General features: G+C 39.3%; 2 protein-coding genes across 2 annotated transcripts; one reads left to right on the top strand and one right to left on the bottom strand.

Annotated features, from left to right (window-relative positions):
* Positions 1-7: 7 nt before the first annotated feature.
* LOC143279681 (eukaryotic translation initiation factor 3 subunit E-A-like) lies at positions 8-12,013 on the bottom strand. The gene is made up of 12 exons (XM_076583768.1): positions 11,854-12,013; positions 10,826-10,943; positions 9,821-9,938; positions 9,349-9,391; positions 8,601-8,705; positions 8,285-8,410; positions 7,823-7,947; positions 6,473-6,593; positions 5,751-5,962; positions 2,169-2,271; positions 1,227-1,361; positions 8-290 (listed from the first exon to the last, which is right to left on the bottom strand). Exons 1-12 carry the CDS (start codon positions 11,950-11,952, stop codon positions 267-269), a joined length of 1,329 nt encoding a protein of 442 aa, XP_076439883.1. The 5' UTR covers positions 11,953-12,013; the 3' UTR covers positions 8-266.
* Positions 12,014-12,978: 965 nt separating this feature from the next.
* Positions 12,979-19,987, top strand: LOC143279680 (E3 ubiquitin-protein ligase RNF146-B-like). Its single transcript, XM_076583767.1, has 2 exons — positions 12,979-13,139; positions 15,279-19,987. Exons 1-2 carry the CDS (start codon positions 13,025-13,027, stop codon positions 16,217-16,219), a joined length of 1,056 nt encoding a protein of 351 aa, XP_076439882.1. The 5' UTR covers positions 12,979-13,024; the 3' UTR covers positions 16,220-19,987.
* Positions 19,988-21,259: the final 1,272 nt, after the last annotated feature.

The raw sequence follows: 21,259 nt of genomic DNA, 5'->3' as shown, positions 1-21,259 counted from the left end.
CACTCAGTTGATTTAAACAGCACAGATTTATTCATGATTCTAGCATGTCCACTTTCATAACGGATGAAGACAACCACAGTGACTGGACTGTGCTCCATGACAAAATGTTCAGCGGCATAAAACCGCATGGAGTAAAACGCGCTTTTGTTAAAGTACAACCCTACTTCCGCGTCTCTCTGCCTCTGTTGTTTCTAAGAAATCAGATCACAAGGTCAATCTGCACTGGCAACAGTGTGAACACAGAAGAGCTGCTGTCTGCCGGTCGTCTAGTCCTGACTGCCCCACTGGTTCTGCAACATGAGCCAAACCTTACTTTAACATCCACGTCTATGGGGTGGTGCAATAGCCAAACGTTTAGAGTGTTTGGACTTTCAATATATGGGTACTGTGTTCAAACCCAGTATAAGTGACTGGTGGGTCAGGAAAAATAGACAGAGAGAGAGACAGAGAGAAATTTCATTTAATCAGGGAAATGAGATGAGCAATTTATATGCTTTTTTCCACCCAGCCCTGGGAAAAAAAAGAAAAAAAAAAAAAAAAAAAAAAAAAAAAAAAAGAAAGGCATCAATTTTAGCACCAAATTGGAAAAAAAAGAAGAAAAAGAAAAAAGTTTAACTTCTTAAAAAAACAACAACAGAAAACGTTTTGTATGCCGATTTAAAGAACCTGATACTACTATTCTTATCTTTAATATATTCTGGCAAAGAGTTCCAGATTGTTCCTCTTGACCAAACTGAACCGGTTTTTAACGGATCAATTCTTGTGTGTGCGTGCATGTGTACACACGTATGCTCGCCTGCACAGACGAGTGTTCATGCATGTTTGTTTGCATGCACGTTTGTATACATGTACAATAATTTTTGCCATGTTCAGCTATATGTTAGACTAGACTTCAAGCTGAGAGACTGTGGTGTGAGTAAAGAGCCTTTGAGAGAATGTGGTGTGAGTGACAAGCCTTTGAATGCAAATGTACTGAGAGACTGTGTGGTGTGAGTGATGAGCCTTTGAATGCACATGTGCTAAGAGTCTGTGTTGTGTGAGTGACGAGCCTTAGAATGCTCATGTGCTGAGAGTCTGTGTGGTTTGAGTGACGAGCCTTTGAATGCTCATGTACTGAAAGACTGTGGTGACGAGCCTTTGAATGCACATGTAATTTCCAATCGGATTAAAAAGATGAATTGTATTGTACTGTATTTGTTCTGACTGGTGTCCCTGCCCCCACTCACATCCTGTTTGTTGTGTCCTGCAGTTTTCTTCTCAATGGTGAGGGCCAGCACCTGGGACCTGAAGGCTAGGTTCTTCGTCTTCTCTATCACCTGCTGGTAGGGGGAAACCGCCTGTGTGCCCATCACCACGTGACCCTGACACACACACACACACAACATGGTCACACTGTCTGACTGACAAAATGACTCATCAGACATGCTGACTGATCCATGAATGCTGCATTAAACCGGATTTTATCAACAAAAACAAAAGAAAAAGGAAAGAAAAAGAAATCTTAGAAGCCATAAAAAATAAACATCTAAATGTTAAGATCTCAGAAACTATACATACATTGTGCATTTCATTATTTAAAAAAAAATCTCAGGAGCTAAAAAAACACAAACACCTTAATCTTATGATCTCAAGATTTAACTCATATCTGGTACAATTCATTCTTAAGTGTGGCTCTTAAGCAATTACCTATCATCTCAACATGGAAGAAGTCTATTGTACTGATTTTTTTTCCCAAATGAACATTCTTGGGTATGCCATCCACCACTGATTCATCACAAAATGCATTCATACCAAGGCGACATTGATTCAAAAAAAAAAAAGAAAAAAAAAAATTTTTTTTTTTTTTTGGTAAACTTATGAGCCAAACTACAACAAAATATCTTAAACAAACAAGACCCCCTTCAAAACTCGTATCTTGTTTCATGGCAAGCAGTTTCCGTAGTTTTATGGAAAGCAGTTTCAGTCTAACGTCTAAACATCATCTCTGCTCAAGTGTTTCTAACTGCAGTTTGTGTTCTCCAGTCAGCCAGTAGCTGAAACAAAGCAGTAACAGCATCTCAATGACAGCACAAACACAGAAGAAGGAATCCCCTGCCGATCTCCACACTGCAGATCTGTCAACCTGAAACGTCAGCACAAACAAGACCAGCATCACCAGTCAGCCTCACCAGTTTGGAGTCGATCTTGGCGTCCAGACGAGCATTACGGATCAGGTTGACAATCCACCTCTCTGCATCGTCAGGAGTCATGTTCAGCTTCTCTGCCAGCATGCTGCAACAGAGAAACCCCGTCATCACTTCAATGGATGCCTTCTTTCAAAGCACCGCACAGACAGGACACTCAACAATGATAACGAAGACTGATGACAATGACAACTCAGACTGACGACAATGATGATGCAGACTGATGATAAAGATAAAGCAGACTGATGACAATGATGATGCAGACTGACGACAATTCTGATGCAGACTGACGACGGGTGCAATAGCTGAGTGGTTAAAGCGCTGCACTTTCAATCTGAGGGTCCTGGGTTCGAATCACGGTGACGGCGCCTGGTGGGTAAAGGGTGGAGATTTTTACGATCTCCCAGGTCAACATATGTGCAGACCTGCTAGTGCCTGAACCCCCTTCGTGTGTATATGCAAGCAGAAGATCATATACGCACATTAAAGATCCTGTAATCCATGTCAGCGTTCCGTGGGTTATGGAAACAAGACCATTCCCAGCATGCACACCCCCGAAAGCGGAGTATGGCTGCCTATATGGCGGGGTAAAAATGGTCATGCACGTAAAAGCCCACTCGTGTGCATACGAGTGAACGTGGGAGTTGTAGCCCACGAACGCAGAAGAAGAAGAAGAAGATGCAGACTGACGACAATGATGACAATGATGATGCAGACTGACGACAATGATGATGCAGACTGATGATAAAGATAAAGCAGACTGACGACAATGATGATGCAGACTGACGACAATGATAATGCAGACTGACGACAATGATGACAATGATGATGCAGACTGATGACAATGATGATGCAGACTGATGATAAAGATAAAGCAGACTGGCGATAATGATGATGCAGACTGACGACAATGATGACAATGATAATGCAGACAATGATAATGCAGACTGACGACAATGATAATGCAGACTGACGACAACAGGCTGACGACAATGATGATGCAAACTGAAGACAACAGGTTGATGACAATGATGCAGATTGATGATAAAGATAAAGCAGACTGACAACAGTGATGATGCAGACTGAAGACAATGATAACGCAGACTGAAGACAATGATGATGCAGACTGATGACAACAGACTGAAGACAATGATGATGCAGACTGATGACAACAATGATGCAGACTGAAGACAATGATGATGCAGACTGATGACAACAGACTGAAGACAATGATGATGCAGATGACGACAATGATTATGCAGACTGATGACAACAGACTGACTACAATGATAACACAGATGGAAGACAATCGATGATGCAGATTGACGACAACTGATGATGCAGACTGATGACAACAGACTGATGACAATAACGCAGACTGAGACAACAGACTGACGACAATGATAACACAGACTGACGACAATGATAATGCAGACTGATGACAATGATGATACAGACTGATGACAACAGAATGACGACAATGATAACGCAGACTGAAGACAATGACAATGCAGACTGACGACAACGATGATGCAGACTGAAGACAATGATAACACACACTGAAGATGATGATGATGCAGACTGAAGACAATGATAACACACACTGAAGACGATGATGATGCAGACTGACGACAACACAATGACAATGATGATGCAGACTGATGATAAAGATAAAGCAGACTGGCGATAATGATGATGCAGACTGACGACAATGATGACAATGATGATGCAGACTGATGATAAAGATAAAGCAGACTGATGACAATGATGATGCAGACTAACGACAATGATAATGCAGACTGACGACAACAGGCTGACGACAATGATGATGCAAACTGAAGACAACAGGTTGACGACAATGATGATGCAGATTGATGATAAAGATAAAGCAGACTGACAACAGTGATGATGCAGACTGAAGACAATGATAACGCAGACTGAAGACAATGATGATGCAGACTGTTGACAACAGGCTGATGACAATGATAACGCAGACTGAAGACAATGATGATGCAGACTGTTGACAACAGGCTGATGACAATGATAAAGCAGACTGAGACAACAGACTGATGACAATGATGATGCAGATGACGACAATGATTATTATGCAGACTGATGACAACAGACTGACTACAATGATAACGCAGATGGAAGACAACGATGATGCAGACTGAAGACAACAGACTGATGACAATAACGCAGACTGAGACAACAGACTGACGACAATGATAACACAGACTGACGACAATGATAATGCAGACTGATGACAATGATGATACAGACTGATGACAACAGAATGACGACAATGATAACGCAGACTGAAGACAATGACAATGCAGACTGACGACAACGATGATGCAGACTGAAGACAATGATAACACACACTGAAGATGATGATGATGCAGACTGAAGACAATGATAACACACACTGAAGACGATGATGATGCAGACTGACGACAACACAATGACAATGATGATGCAGACTGATGACAGACTGACGACAATGATGATGCAGACTATGACAACAGAATGACGACAATGATAATGAAGACTGAAGACAATGATAATGCAGACTGAAGACAACGATGCATCTGATGACAATGATGATGCAGACTGAAGACAATGATGATGCAGGCTGACGACAACAGAATGATGACAATGATGATGCAGACTGAAGACAATGATGATGCAGACTGACTACAACAGACTGATGACTATGACAATGCAGACTGATGACAATGATATGACAGAATGACGCTCACACCTCCCTGACATGAAGCTCACGACATTTACAATGAAGTCATACACACATCAACATACATGCATTTAAGTACATCACACAAAACAAACACGCAAACTAGCACACACACAGCCAGCAGTTGTGTGTGTGCAGGGTGATCAGTGAAGGGTGTGTCAGTTCTCTTTGATATTTGCTGACGGGCATGATGTGAGCTGAAAGATAATTTTCTGTTTTGGTTGAAGATGACAAAGTATTTTGAACTTGAATTCAATTGAATTGAAGAAGCACATTAGTTAATGTAGACTTTTTTTTTTTTAACTGAAATGGGTAATCCATATGGTGGGCTGAGAGTACTGTTAGTTACATACCACTGAGCCCCCACAAAAAAAACAAACAAAAAAAGCCTTCTACCCCCCTTGACCACCCCCGCCCCCCCTTCTCCCCCAAAACAAAACAAAAAAAAAACCCACAAAAAACACAAGAAACAAAATTCTTTTACTGGTTTTATATAAAATGCTGTCCACAGACAGAATAAGGATGATATAGACGGGACATTTGCTTTATGATTTCATATACAACAAAACCCAACATCTATTACTTGGCTAACAGAAAGGATAAGATTTAAATATGAAAAAGACAAAAACAAAAAAAACCCAACAACCCCACCCCCCCCAACCCCCACCCCAAAAAACCCCATGAAGTATTGCAAGGTGCCCCTTTGCTCTGAGGGCTGGATGTGAAAAAGAAAGCAAAAAAAGCACAAAAAAAGAAGCATATATTTGCTTATTCTGCTTCCCTCATGAAAGAAAACTCATTATTATCCTTACGTGATGCTAATGCACTCGTGGATGCGGCAGAAAGTCTCGAAGATGAGGAGACGGGCGTTTTCGATGAAGTCCTCCAGACAGGCAACCAGGAAGAAGTCGTTCATCAGCACCACCTCGCACTCCCTCAGCTTCTGCTGGGCCCCGTTGAAGTCAAAGTTCACGTACAGACACATGACAAACTCCGTGATGGGGTCCTTATAGGTGTAGGACTCCTGGAAACCAGCAAGGGCACACCATAAAGAAATTAAGCAAGCAGTTGAACATGATATACAAAAGTTTATTCTTTAAGATCAACATAAATGGCCTGGTCCACATGAAACTGTTTCAATATAGAATACATCATAAGAAATGAAACAATTCTTTTCTGAGGCAGTATCTTCTCACATAAACTTACACACACACACACACACACTGCTACAATGCAGTCACAAAGAGCAACACCCTTCTGTCACTCAATAAGTTCCAGACCAGGCACCCACCCGAAAGCAATGTGACGTGTGCAGACAATCCACACCCCTCTACCAACAGCCTGGACTCCCTATTGGAACACCAGCTGGACCTCCCATCCTGACAAGACATCTAAAACTGCTCCTCTCCCCCCACCACCACACTCTTCCCCTGGAGCAATAAAACCATTACCACACCAAGATCTAAACAACTAGACCTTACAGGTGCTAGCCAACAGGTCATCAAACTCAACCCCAAGGACAAGCCACACCCACCTGCTGGATGACTTTGACCAGGTCCTTGAGCACCTTTTGGCGCCGCCCCTTGTTGGTGATGACCGCCGTGGTCAGGTAGCGCAGGATGTGGGGGCACATTGTCTGGATGGCGTTCAGGTACCTGCAACAACACACACCCTGCACTGTGCTACAACAGCTTTCATTAGCATCAGGATGTTCTTTCTTTCTTTCTCTCTCTCCGTGTTCCTGGACTGGGTTGCATGATCAAGCTCAGCAGCATGAAGTTGAGCCAAGTTTTCCTAAGTCTATGAAATTAGCGATGACATGCAACCCTGTGCTGGGTTCTTCCCAAAGCATACTCATGTATCTGCAAGTGGGTTTGCTTCCATGTGCATGACTATTTTTAGCCTGCCATATATGTTTAATAATTTTTCGGGGATTTATTATCAAAATGACATACTCTCTTTTTTCTTGTTGTTACATTTGGACGGGCCAAGGCCACTATTCAATTGATACAGAGCAATTTGCACCTTTAATTTTCAATAGTTACTGGAATATTGTCAAAACCCCATTCTCTCAGATCACCTGAAGGTGCTTAGCTTCATGTCTTTTGTGTCTTTAGTGGATGTACTTTTATTATAATAACTGTTCATCATTAAAGTGGATGTCCTTATATCATTACTGTTTATTATCCTTCATCTTTATCCTTTCTTGCTTATGACCTAGCCGACTACACAGGACCATATCTAGGCTGAAAGCTGTTAATTTTGATCCTGTAGAACACCCCACCTCCCCTCCACACACAAAAAAAAACATGGAAAAGAAAATCAGGCACAAGTACAGTCACACTCATTCACATAAACCTTGGACAAGCCGAAGATGTTGACAATTCTGTTAGTTTTCCATCAGAGGATAAAAGAAAACAAACTAACTAGAGCATAAATAGGATTACACATAATAAACAATCATAAGAAAACAACAGGCACACAAATCCCCACACTTCCCAAGCACCCCAGGGCACCCCACACTTCCCAAGCACAAAAAATGAATACAACATTGTAACAGCACCCAATTATCATGTCCAGAAAAGAGACACACACACACACAAAAAAAAGAAGAAAAAAAAACTTTCTTGAAACAATACAGATGAATGGACCAGAAAGACAGAAAACAAGGAAGGAAGAGAACACAGAAAGAAAAGGCCAGAAACAAAGCATTCACAGAAATTTGTAAGTCATTCTGCAGCAACATGAAAGCGAGTAACATTTTCTGGTGGGACAGAAAAAAAAAAAGAAAAGAAAAGAGAGAAAAAAATTGAATCTACAATGTCCATATCAACGCCTCATGATCAAGCGCCAGCACAGGAGACCAGTAAAACAAACTACTCACAGGGGCTGGTAGAGGAACTGGTCGATGATGAGATCACGCCCCTTGGCGTGGTTGAAGAAGACAAACAAGCTCCAGTGGATTAACCATGTCCGCTGCTGCAGTCCCACCAGTGCATTGGGAAATTGCTGTGACAGACAAAGACAGAAAAGGATGACAACCAATCTATCAGACTGTCATCAGCATTCTCGAAATTTTCTGCACAAAAAACAGTACTTTTGTGAACCAGTTTAATACACGAATAAAAGTCCTTCTAAAAACTCTGGAGATACTGGGTGTGTTATCATTTATTATTCAGTTGTGAAATGAAAAGGAAGAAACATATGTAAAAGAAAAAGCACATAGCACAAGTACTCAACCTAGACCCTTGAAAATAATCAGTCTGTCTTATTATCTCTGTCCCTCTTCCCCACAAAGACATTGATAGGAAAGCACAAACAAGACAGACAACATTCCAGCACTCACGTTGGTATCAATGAATTCCTGCACCTTCTTGAGGTCTTCCAGAGCGACGTCCCAGCTCTGCATGAGGATCTCACTAGCCAGTTTGCCCCAACAGGCGTTGTTGAAGTTGGGGTCAGATGGGGGCAGCTAAAAACACACACCACAATCAATCATGCTGTCAGATTTTCTCACAAGTTTTCTACAGATAAATTATGTCACTTGCAGGTTCCATGCATTGATTTATATTTTCTTACAGCCCAGCTAAACACAAGATTTGGTCTATCGATAGTTTCTTATAGCCCAGATAACCTACTGAAAGAGTTTTAGCAGGACTTACCAGAACGCGCACAAAGTAGAGGTACTCAGCAGTGCCAGAATAGTTGCCGCACTCATACTGGAACTTGGCGTACTTGTACAATGTGTCCAACATCTCCTGCTTGAACTGAAAAATGAAGACAAATCTCACTTAATTCAGGACTGATCTGATCTACAGTGATTTTCTGCTTGCCTAACTGATTAAAATAATACATTTAAGCATCTGTCATGTTAATGCTGAGATATTATAGCACGGTATAATGTAATAGTCATGAAAAAACAAAACTTAAAATCATTAAACTGTGTCTACCAAATACTATAGCAGATAAAAATCCAAACTAGTCTATCAAATGAGTAATCACATTAACAATAAAATCTCAAGCAATAAAATATTTGAAGCCAACATGCATCATAATATAATGGAAGCATCTAAACTGAAATGACATGAACAACAAAAATGATATATGGTCAAACACATACAAGACCACTTGCAGATCTTTACGAGAACATAGGAGTAATATTTTGACTTTTCCTTTAATGTCAAGGCAGTATGATTAGTCTCCCTTTACTTACTTCAACATTTTGTTTGACTAGTAAACAGTGACAATGATTAACTAAACTGATGACTACCAATAAATGTAATCACAACTCTGTAGAAGGGATTAGTTTTGATCATTAATTTGAAAAATACAACAATGAGAAAACAAGAAACAAACAAAATACAACAACAAACACACAATGTCTGTGAAATGTCAATGTGTAAAACTCACCCCATATTCCTTGTACAGGAAATCAAACAGCTGTCGTCCATCCCTGAAATATTGCAACATATGACTAAAAAAAATGTCAACAAAAAACAACCCCCCACCCTCCCCAAAAAAACAAACAAACTGTAAACAAATAGTGTTTGAAAGTTTTCACTGTTAGCCGCGCGAAATTTGGCCAAGCAGAGCAAACCAATAGGCCTAGTTTGCATCAGTTTGACATGGTACAGTATATGACACCAAACAATAAGTTAATGAATAATGTATGACAGTTATGAATAAGTTTAGAAAACTGTAAAAAAAAAATTTAAAAAAAGTGAGTGAAAAATTTTCAAACAATAACCACAAAAAAACATTCACGACCTGTAGTTTCAATAAATTTCATCATATCCTCGAACACTACACACAACAGGAATCAAGTCAGTAATTCTGTCCAAGAAACCAGAAAATAATCAACACCAACAACAACAGTTCTAACCTCGAGCTCTGAATCTGGCGTTGGACCTCTGGTTCCTCAAAGATCTTGGTGATGACATCTGTCTCTGCCTGCAGACTCTTGAGCTTGCCCACCACCTCCTGACGCTTCTCTCGTAGAGCTGCACACAACGTTACCACCATTGGGGGTGCATCGTCTCATAGTATAGGTTATGATGGATTCATAATCATACTATACTCTTATACTGCTACTGTGTAAGTTGGGGCATAAGCAAAATGAAAAAAAACTCCACTCAAACTATCAAATATTCTCATTATTAAATACACATCCATATCTTTTTGTGTTGTATTGTTGTATAGCGTCACATGGGTCAAATGAGAGCAAAACCAGTGGAAAACATGTCACACTAAGTTGAATAACACTCATTCAGTAACAGATTTGATAACTGTACATATCGTTTCTTTGAAATTCCTAATGTCACAGGTGTCATCAGCATTAAAACATTTATTTTCTTCTATGAGTTTATCATTACAAAACTTGGAAAACATTTCAACAAAATGGTAAGAAAAATAAAACATGATTTGCAATCACACATCATCATCTTGTGGCATTACATGTTACAAATCAAAACTGGAGTGAGGTCTGTACAGATCAAACTAAAAAACTGACCACCTCACTTAAGTGTAAACAAAGAATCAACAACTGAACAAGACATAATGTAATGAAATATACATATCAATTATCATTGAACGATACAATTAAACTTATATAAAAGAAAAGGAAATGGTCAAATCATAAAGGCTTCTGTGGGTAATACCAGTCATCCACAACCATTGTCACATGGTATCTAACCTGTTACATGGACTCTACCGTATACAAACATAACAATCTCAGAATCTGTCTTTGGAGTTTGGTGATGTTTGTGTTATCACTCACTGTCATTCACATGCGCTGGAAGTGCATCATATACAAACCCATAATACATTCACAATTTCACAGTTTAAAAATATGGAAACAGCTCTCAATTAGTTCAAGTTCAATACTCACAGACTGGATCTCGTTGATCAGGATACAGGTTTTTGTGGACATCCATTGCAAAGTCAACCATGTTGGTGTTGCTCAACAAATTCAGCTTCCCTTTCAACATGTCCTTCTCATCGTAGAGCTGAAGTAAAAATGTTATTTTTTTTTAGTTTTATAGTACACATTTGCAGTTCTCTGTCCAGTTTTATCAAATCGGATGTGTGCGTAGTTTGTTTTAGTCTATGTTCAGCTACTGTGAATTCTTATTTGATTACTTTTAATGTTTTTTTTTATGGTGCTCATGTTTATTTTATGTTGGTGTTTACATGAGCCTGTGATTGCACATGTTAATTTCCATGTGTATCAATAAAGCGTCTTTTAACTCACTACTGTAGTACTGAATCTGAATTGAACAAAAGTATTTCCACCCTCACACACACACAAACACTGTGCTGAAAGAAAGGGTGTTCTTTCTGAAGGTGGTCTTAGTTACAGTCTTACAGTTATAGGCAGGCTGTACTTGGAATGAATCTGGTGGCAGTGAACTATAATTATCATAAAGTTGATAAACTATAATAAAGTGACAATGTGACCACCACAGCACTATGAATAGAAATGATCACGCTAAAAGTAAACTGCTTTTGTGCTTAAAAAAAGGGTAAGAAATCAAATTATTTTCTGAAGAACTTTACAATCAATCAGAAGCGTCAAATTACTCGTTTTGTCACTCCTCGCCACTGGACGTCTCAACACTCCATAACAAGGTAACTTGAGGGTCAAAGAAATCGCTCGATTTAATCACCGATTTTGTGAAACTGGAAAAAAGTCGTATCGTTGAAGAAACAAGAAAACGGCAGTAATCAATCTGAATTCTAAACATGCTTGTTTTCTCCTAAAACAAATATATGTCCGCTGATTTCCCTCATGGTTGCATCGCATACATGCGTGAATGGCCAACAGAATAAAACGAACAAGGTAACATATGTGGAACCATTCTTATGAAAACAACCAGTATTTTGTTAGCAACTTTAATTTTAACAACCTTTACTTACTTCTTTTACCGATAAGAACTCAAGGAGAGGAAACACTAAATGGCGATCAAGGTATTGGCATAATGTTGGCGTCAAGTCGTATCTCTCCATGTTCTCCATGTTGCCGGCAGAGAAAAGGATATGACGTAACGAGAAGTGCTGCACTGTTAGTTTCGTATTATAAACGACTCTACGAGTCGCTCGTAAGATGACATTGTGTAAAACTCTCTCTGTCTTTTCTCTCTCTCTCTCTTAACAATTACTTCTACCCAGGTCACTTATTAATCAAACTTATTTTTGATACTGGAAACTGCATCAAATACAACATTCATGAGTAGGAAATCTGCCACACGATTTTGTTCTTCCGCTGTGAAATAATGTATCCATGATTGTTTTTGATATTTTGATATAATTTCTTTATTCTTCTTCTTTGTTGCTTTCGCAATAGTCGTCTTCCTTTCTTTTGAGCCGCAAGCCTGGCTGAATGAAAGAAAAATGTTTTGCTTAATTCAATACTCTAAAAGTAAATAAATGAAAGTATTGAAAATAACATGGTATAACTTGTAATTTGAAGATAATACTTTTATTTGCCCGCTGTTCCAAATGTGTCATTTATTCGTATAAATGATGTCCATACTGCATATATGGATTGAAGTCACCCGAAACTATAGCATAAAACAAACAAACAAGGGGGAGGGGGGAGATGGAGAGATAGAGGAATGAGATTGGAATTTCTTAATTTAGTCCTTTATGCCAAAACAGATGCTGTCCCGTGGAACTGATTCAAAATTGAAATGTGCATTTAGTTTACGTCAAAATATTAATTCTACTATTGTGGTTTGTTGTTCTTCTCCATTATTTGCTTCACTTTTGTTGTGTTGTTTCACTGCTTGGTATTTCTGACTTCATCATCTGTTTGTTGTACATGTGTGCAAATGCACAGATGACCATACTAACTCGGGCGCACACACGCACTTCAGTACGCACACGCACTCACGCATACACATAAGAAAGAGAGGTAAGACATGATTTAAATCACTCTGAAAATGCCCGTGGAGATAAATCTAAGACTGTTTTCTCGGCGCTCACGTTCTGTCCCGTCCGGCAATAAGTCAATTGGCGAAATGCGCAACCAAAAGCTTATAACTCTACGGAGCTTAGTGATTTATCGGGAAGAACACAAGAAGCTGAGATGGATGCTGACGGGGAAACAAAAGATCCGAAAAAACAAAGCAAAAAGACCCCCTTGCAACCATCTGTGACGTACAACATAAGTGATGTGGACGGAAAGGAAGAAATTTGTCAAGGTCAGTGCATACTTTATTCGAGAATTTTCTAAAACAGATACTATTAAGGTCTATTATGCTCGTCGGAACACAACACTGCAACACACACACACACACACACACACACACACATCCCACCACCATCACCACTAACAAACAAACCAAAACATCAGCTGAATTATCAAATAATAAAACAATACTAAAATGTTAAAGTAACTCAAATACAACACGTTACATTTCCTATGGGTTAATGTTTTAATGTTTGCACTTGTTTGTCATTTTATCAAGTGAGAGACATCAAAACATAATCAGATTTTTCCAAAGTATATTACATGGCATTAGTGCTGCTATTCATTTCAGAAAGTTGAGGAAAGTTTTTTTGCCCATCCACAACACCACAGCCTCCCGCAAAAAGGCTCATCTTAATAATAATAGTGTTGTTCTGGTGGGAGGAGGAAGGTGGCAGAATGGTTAAGATGCTCAGCTGCCAATACAGAGAGTCCATGAGGGTGTGGGTTCGAATCCCGCTCTCGCCCTTTCTCCTAAGTTTGACAGGAAAATCAAACTGAGCGTCTAGTCTTTCGGATGAGACGATAAACCGAGGTCCCGTGTGCAGCACGCACTTGGCGCACTGAAAAAGAACCCATGGCAACGAGAGTGTTGTCCTCTGGCAAAATTACGTAAAATGAAATCCACTTTCATAGGTACACAAATATGTAAGCATGCACTCAAGGCCTGACTAAGCGCGTTGGGTTATGCTGCTGGTCAGGCATCTGCTCAACAGATGTGGTGTAGCGTGTATGGATTTGTCCGAACGCAGTGACGCCTCCTTGAGAAAGTGAAACTGAAACTGAAACTGTTCTGGTGGTGTCAGTGCTGTGTTACCTGTTCACATACTTTTAAGTTTAAGCCATAGAACTGAAGTGTAATTTCAAGATAATATCAGTTTTCCAAACCACGAAGCAGCACACTTCCTTGGAGGATTGTTTTAGCAAGGCCATTGAATCTTGCTACATAATCAGTTAAATTCAAACCAAGAAAACTACTATAGTATGGCCATGTAGCAAGAGATGAAGGGTGGTTGTAGGGAGGTGGTCGCAGCTATTCATCATGTGTTCAAGTTGTTGCTCTCTTGGGTTTACTACAGACAGATCTCAGTAATGATATGTAACACCTACGGGCAGGCATTGCCAGTGAAATTAAAATTTTTGGTCAAGAAGACTGGCCAACACATAATCAGCAGCAGTGTCAAAACAGTGTGCTAAACAGAATTAAAACGGACTTTGCATTGTCCCAATAACAGTAAATGTGGAGAATGCTGTGGTCAGTGTGTCAGGGAAACTGGTCCGTGACCACCAGCGTGCAGGTTGGATGAGTCTTTGACCTTGGTCCTTTTGAGGAGTTGGGTGACACCAGAAGACAAATTATATGAAAAATATAGTTTCACATGACTACTCACTTCTTCACTCTGTGTCGAAATCGAAGTTGTGACTTGAAACATTGCTGGAGAATATCTTACATTGGGAGCACTACCAGTAATTAAAAAAAAAAAAAAACCCATAAAAATAAACAACTAAAAAATCAATAAAAAAAATATATTGCTTGTCGCTTACAAATACAGGAAGGAGCTTGCCTAACATGATGATCTACTTTCCCTGGGCAGCCGGGCAACCATTGATGTTGAGCCATGATGTTTCAAGTTTCATGTTAACAGTGAACCTGAATACATCAAACTTGAACCATCCACAAACTGAATCACTGTAGTATAGCATCGTATTTTGAAGACATGTTAACAGGTGCACACACCATACAAGTTTACTGTGAAACAGTGAATCTGTGCACAGATCTTAGTTGTTGAAATCCTCCATGCTCCAGTACTCCATATGTGATGCATAGATACATGCTTCATACATGTACATCGTTGCATGTACAGACACATTATAGCACTATTGGTCATGTATCACATGTATACAGTACTTGGAATTATACCAGTTCCAGTACAAATATGTGTACACAATCATGGGCTATTCTCATTCATGGTGAAAAATTCCCAGATAACTTTTAGTTGTTCAGTGGACTAATTAAGCTGAAATAGATGTTAAAAAAAATTTAGTTTAACTGACGCTCAGTATTGAAGTGCTGTGTGGTGTGTGTCGTCAGGAGAGTCCCCGGATTGTGCAGTGTGTCTCCAGCCCAGCCTGCACCCAGTGCAGCTGCCCTGTGCCCACATCTTCTGCTTCCTGTGCGTGAAGGGTGCTGCGAGCAGGAACCGGCGCTGTGCCCTTTGCCGCCAGGAGATTCCCCCAGACTTCTTCCTGCGCCCCAACCTCCTGCAGCAGGAGGAGGCCACGCCCCCTGTGGTGTTTGACGAGGGCTACCAGTGGTACTACGAGGGCGTTAACGGCTGGTGGCAGTACGACGCCCGCACCAGTCTGGACCTGGAGGCCCACCACAAGAAAGGGGACCGCAGCTGTGAGCTGCTCATTGCTGGCTTCGTTTACATCATTGACTTTGAGAATATGGTGCAGTACCGCCAGAACGACCGCACCAAGAAGCGCAGGATCAAACGCGACCTGATCAACATCCCCGGCAAGAAGGGGATCGCCGGCCTGAAGATAGGGGTCCCGCCCAGCAGTAACGGCGAAAATGACCGCCCCAGTGCGGACGGGACGGAAGGAAGCACACCGTCATCTGGTTCGCGGCTGACCCAAGGTCCCATTCCAATCAGCCAGGTGGACCGAACCGGGGACCAGTCTCTGTCTCCCCCGACACCTTACAACACCCCCCTCACACCACAGACCCCGTCGGAAAGCCCGCCCACTGGGGCCACCACGGAGCGCGACCTGTCCATTCACCTGGAGCGGTTGCGACTGGCCGACAACCATCCCTTGTCAGAGGAGGGGTCCAGTGAGGAGGACGCTGAGATCTCAGCAGGGGACCACCCTCTCTCCTCCTCCTCCGCCCTGCACCGCCAAGGTCACAGAGACAGTCATAGTCACATGCAGGAGATTGCCTCTGCCATCTACGATCAGATGGAGTCATTGGAAGACCGGGACGTGGAGGAGAATGGGGATCAGGAATCGCTGCCGGTCAATGTATAATGCTGTCTGGACTGTTGAGACTGTGGGGGATGGGGGGTGGGGGTGGGTGGTACTGGACGGAATGCTGCAGTTGTGAGTGTCCTTGTGTTTGTTATCCTTAAGACCTTATTGACAACATCTTGAACATGTACTTTTGCCTCAAGTTTGTGTCCAGGAGTGTGATGTGCATTCATTGCAGTTTTCAGTGATTTAGGATACTCCTTGTGGACCAGTTACACAAGGAAGTCTTGGCATCTTGACTAATTAAGTAATTTTGAACACACAGCATCTGTTTTGCTATTGGAATTTTTTATCAGTTGCAGAACCTGGGAGCCATAAATATTCTATTTTTTATGTTTGATAATGATTTGTTATTTAGTGCTTTTAAAGTAGAAAGTAGTACAGATAGGACTGGTTGTTAACGGCTAAAGTACAGTTATAATAATGGGTGGATAACATTAGAACATGTATGTGCTATGGTTAACGTTTTGCTAGTCTTCCTGAAACTCTTTGATTTGTGATTTGTAAAGTCTTATTAAGGTAAGCAACATGCTCACACAACAAAAAATGAAATATTTCAGTGATAAAAAAGAAATCAGTCAGAAGTTAAGGGTTTTGTGTTTCCTGATTTCACCAGATACAATGTGCAAGAAATTAGATTTTTTTTTTCTTATTTTCTCGGTTGTATTCAGCCCAGAGCTCGAGAAATTTCCTGGAAGGGAACTAATGTGTATAGAATTTCTGGCTGCGTTTGCTTGTGTCAGTTTGGATGAAAAACCTGTGAATTTCAGTTTATTTTCTTCCTTTTTTTGCATTAATATGGCAGGAGAACCTGCCGAAGCTGTGAACTATCCGGGGTTAAACGGGTTAAGTTAACGGTTAAGAGTTGTTCGCTTCTGAGATATATTGAATCATTGATGGAAGGCATGGAAGACATAATTTCAGCTACAGCAGTGTCGTCAGCAAAACCATGCATATTCAGTAGCATGTACACACACACACTCATGGAAACTGTGGCTGTTGAGAAATACTGGAGCAAGACTGTCCAAGAGATTAAACAAACAACCCCCCCCAAAAAAACAAAAAAAAACAACAACAACATAAGATGGGCAAAAAGTCAGTAAACATAATTTTTTTTTTCTAAATAGTGTATTTACTTGAAAAAATATTTTTCAGAGAGAAAGAATGATACATAAAGATGAAAGAAATGTAAAACTACTTCGAGTTGGTATGTTTAATTGTTGTCTCTCATGAATAATGGCGAGAATAAGGTGAAAAGGGAGTTGAACTTAGAACAGAGTTGGCAGGAAGAGGTGTGAATGATTATTGATCAGGAAAACTTTTACTTTTATTGTTGTTGATGATTTAGTTTACATTTAACTTTAAGGTTGGTTTTTGTTTTTTAATTCTTTTTCATTTCTTTTTGAATGCTGTGGTGAAAAATTGATGGGATGACCAGTTGCAGAGGAATATCCTAGTTTTGTTGCATAGGTATAACAGTTACTCATTTTCCTTTCCTTTTTTTTTTCAGGTTCTGCAGGATCGTTAAGTTTTTCAGCCCTGAAAGTGAAATGAACCTGCGTGGTCTGCTGGGCTTTAAACAACAAAGACATGTAAATTATTTGTTCACTGCATGGTGTGTTCTGACAATGAAAGGGTCAGTTGCCTTTTCTGTTTTTCCGCACAGCAGCAGGAGAAATTATTTTTCACTGGAATGAAATGCACAAGAAGAGTGATGATACTGAATCACAAATGATGGAGAGTTTATTTGTTGATGGAAAAATGTAGCATCTACCATCAGGTCAGAAAGAAAACAACTTGAGAACTGGTTCTTCCATATATATTTATCTGTATGACTGAGTGATGGGAAGAAGTGTATACATTGTTTGCAAAACAAATTAATGATGAGAGGAATGGAAATTATGTGATGTGGAATTCTAAGGTGATAATACTGAATGTGCAGAATGACAACAGTTACATTTTGCCTGATCTCACCCAGAAGGTTTGTCCTTTTTTTTTTTTTTTTTGATGGATTCTGACTTCTGGGTTCTATCTGTCTTGAAGGGATTTGTGTGGTAAAAGAGGTCAACTAAATGAATAGTGTACCGTTGATCCCTCTTACATTTTGAAATGTGATATCTATTTGTACAGATTTACCAAACTTAGTAACACAAAGTGTGTGTTGAGGGGGAAAACAAATTTTATTTTACTTCTTTTTGTGCAGATTACATTTGCAGATAATATAATTTCCTTACTGAATATATACCGAGTTGTTCTCGTTCAAATGGCATTTAGTGATTTACGTTTTGCTTTCACTCTCTCATTCTTTTTTTTCTTCTAATTTTGGTTTGTTTTTTGGGGGGTAGGTGGTGAGGATGTGTGTTTTTATATTTTGTCTTGGGATGTTTACAGATTTGTTTCCCATTCTTTTCCTGTTGTTGATTGTTTCATATAACGTCAATTGTATACATGTAATAAATGTTGCTGAACTGATTGTTTCATATAGTGTAAATTGTATGTAATAAATGTTGCTGAGCTGATCTGTTTAAAAGTGTTTTTCATGTGAAAAATGACAATTTCACAAGCGGATTGATAGTAAATGATGACTCATATTGTGTATGAAAAGTACAATGAAATACTGTGTCATTGTGCACAAGTGGGAGAGTGCTGGAGCCTTGAGAACAATGTGAAGGCATGGGTCGTGTGTGTTAATTGGGAATGGAAGTCTCAAGGTGATCAAGAGGAAGTAGCGCATGTTCATGTGTACTGGAGTCTTGTCATGTGTTGCATGCATTTTTTACGGAACAGTTACTTTCACGTTGTGCTTTTTTGCTCACTTTCTGTGAAGCTTATATGCAGTTAGGTTTCCCTTGTTGTAAATGGGCATGAGGTGATAGTTTCTTTCTTCACTTCTCACTTATTACCCCTGTCTGTTTATTGTGCTCTTATTTCTGACTTCATCTCTAAGGTGAGTGTGTGTGTGTGTGTGTGTGTGTGTGTGTCAGAGAGAGAGAGAGAGAGAGAATCATGCATGACAGACAAGGGCATGTTTCTAAGACCCAAGTTAATGTGTTTGTGTGTCTGGAATTAGTGGAAAGCAGAAGTTTGTGTTCATGTCTCTTATAAGTGTTCAACACAGATACCTATGTTGTTATGGTTGTAAAGATGCCTTCAGTTCGATACTATAGTTATGATGATAATCGTCATCTTGATTGTATGTTATGCTGGTATTAGAACTGCATCAATTTGTGAACAGCAGTGTGGTCAATATTTCTATTAAAATTAATAAAAATTCTCTCTCTTTCTTTCCCTCCCTGTCTCTCTATCTATCATGAAAAAGAGAGAGAAACTGCACACAAGACGAGTTCAAAACCTTGAACAGAGAAGCAAGGCAATGCATTTCATGCACACACTGACATTGATGTGTATGAAGTTGTACACAAGTGTTTCACGTGCACTTTTGAAATTTCAAGATAAAACAAAAACAGAGCAAAAAAGTCTGGAAAATTTGGGGAATTTAGTGATGATTGGTAATGTTTTTGATGATATACTTAAAAAAAAAAAAAGAAGCCCTTTTTCTTTTTTTTTCTTTTTTGGTTTTACTTCTTGTTTATACATTTCTTAATCTTTTTTGGTTGTTGATTTTGCTGTCTAATATCATGCATACACCATATACATGTATGTATACATTACTGTATATGTGTATATATACATATGAACAAAACTCTTTCATTTATCATGTTAAGATTTTTTTCTTAATTCCTTCTTTTCTGTCTTAAAAAAAAACAACAAGAAGAAAAAAACAAACCAAAAAAGAAAAAAAAAAAACAACAACAAAAAAACAAACACCACCAACAATAAAAACCAAACAACAACAAACAAACAAACAACAAACCTCCTTTGTTTTTGTTCTTTTCAGTATCATCCAAGCTTCACATTTTAGACATAGGCATAAAAAGAGAATGCTTACAACCTGAAAAGTGACCTGATAGTTGAGTAGGATAATAGTGGCATCTTTATATATTTATTATCTTCTTATTTATTTATATATATTTTTTGTTTTGTTGTTGCCAACGTTTGGTTTTCTTGTCCAAAATTTGAAAGGAGGGGACTTCACACCTTGTGGTGACTGTAGACATGTTGTTAAATAATTAATTATCACATTCGAATGTTGTATAGAATTAGATAAATACACAAATAAAAGGTAGGAAATGAGGGAAATAAGGGAGGAGGAGGGAGTAGTATGGTGAATTAAGGGAAACAGGGTAGGTAGACTGCGGAATAGGAGATGGATATTTCAACTATATCAAAGGACAAAGAAAATTACTAGACAGACGTAGCAGCAAGTGAAACAACTGGTATGAATGAAAATTCAAGTAAGAAAGGTTTTCCTTAGCTCAGTCATGTTTTACTCTCAACTGCAACATCTCTAAAACAAATGCACTTGATGTAATTGTAAAGGCAACATTCAGTCCATAATATATAATGAATTAGATAACGGTCTGAAAATCAAACAAAACCGGTCTGAAAATCTGACCAAAGTCTGAGAGTTCTCTTGAAAAGGATTTAAAGTGTAACTGAAGTGCTTATAAAGTCTTTTTCAGGTACATTACTCGTTTCATTGTGTGATTATGGGTAATATTGAATATACTTTTATGCAGGTACTACCAGTAAAATTCTTTGCCTGCCCTTTTTCTTTTTTCTGCTCAGTTTGCTTGATTGTTGAAAGCCAGTTAATTGTTATATATATATCCTTAAGGAATCTGAACACACCTTCACATTTGACATGGCATGGTTTTTCGTTGATGAAATATTTTTTATGTATAGGGTAAGGCTTTTTATATATATAAAAGTACATTTGTAATTATGTTCTTTGATTACATTTACATGTGTGCTTTTGGTTATCATATGTCATACATATGTTTTTGTATGTCAGTTATCGTCAGTTGATAACTTGTGTGTGGGTGGAGTTTTGTTCCTGAAGGAAAAAGAAAAAAGAAAAAAAAAAAAGAATTTGAAACAAAATAAAAGAAGAGGGTTTCCTGCATATCTGCACCTGGT

This window comes from Babylonia areolata, chromosome 3 (assembly GCF_041734735.1).
Source record: "Babylonia areolata isolate BAREFJ2019XMU chromosome 3, ASM4173473v1, whole genome shotgun sequence".
Taxonomy (NCBI): domain Eukaryota; kingdom Metazoa; phylum Mollusca; class Gastropoda; order Neogastropoda; family Buccinidae; genus Babylonia; species Babylonia areolata.
The sequence above is the reverse complement of the archived record's forward strand: the minus strand, read 5'-3'. Positions and strand labels throughout refer to the sequence as shown.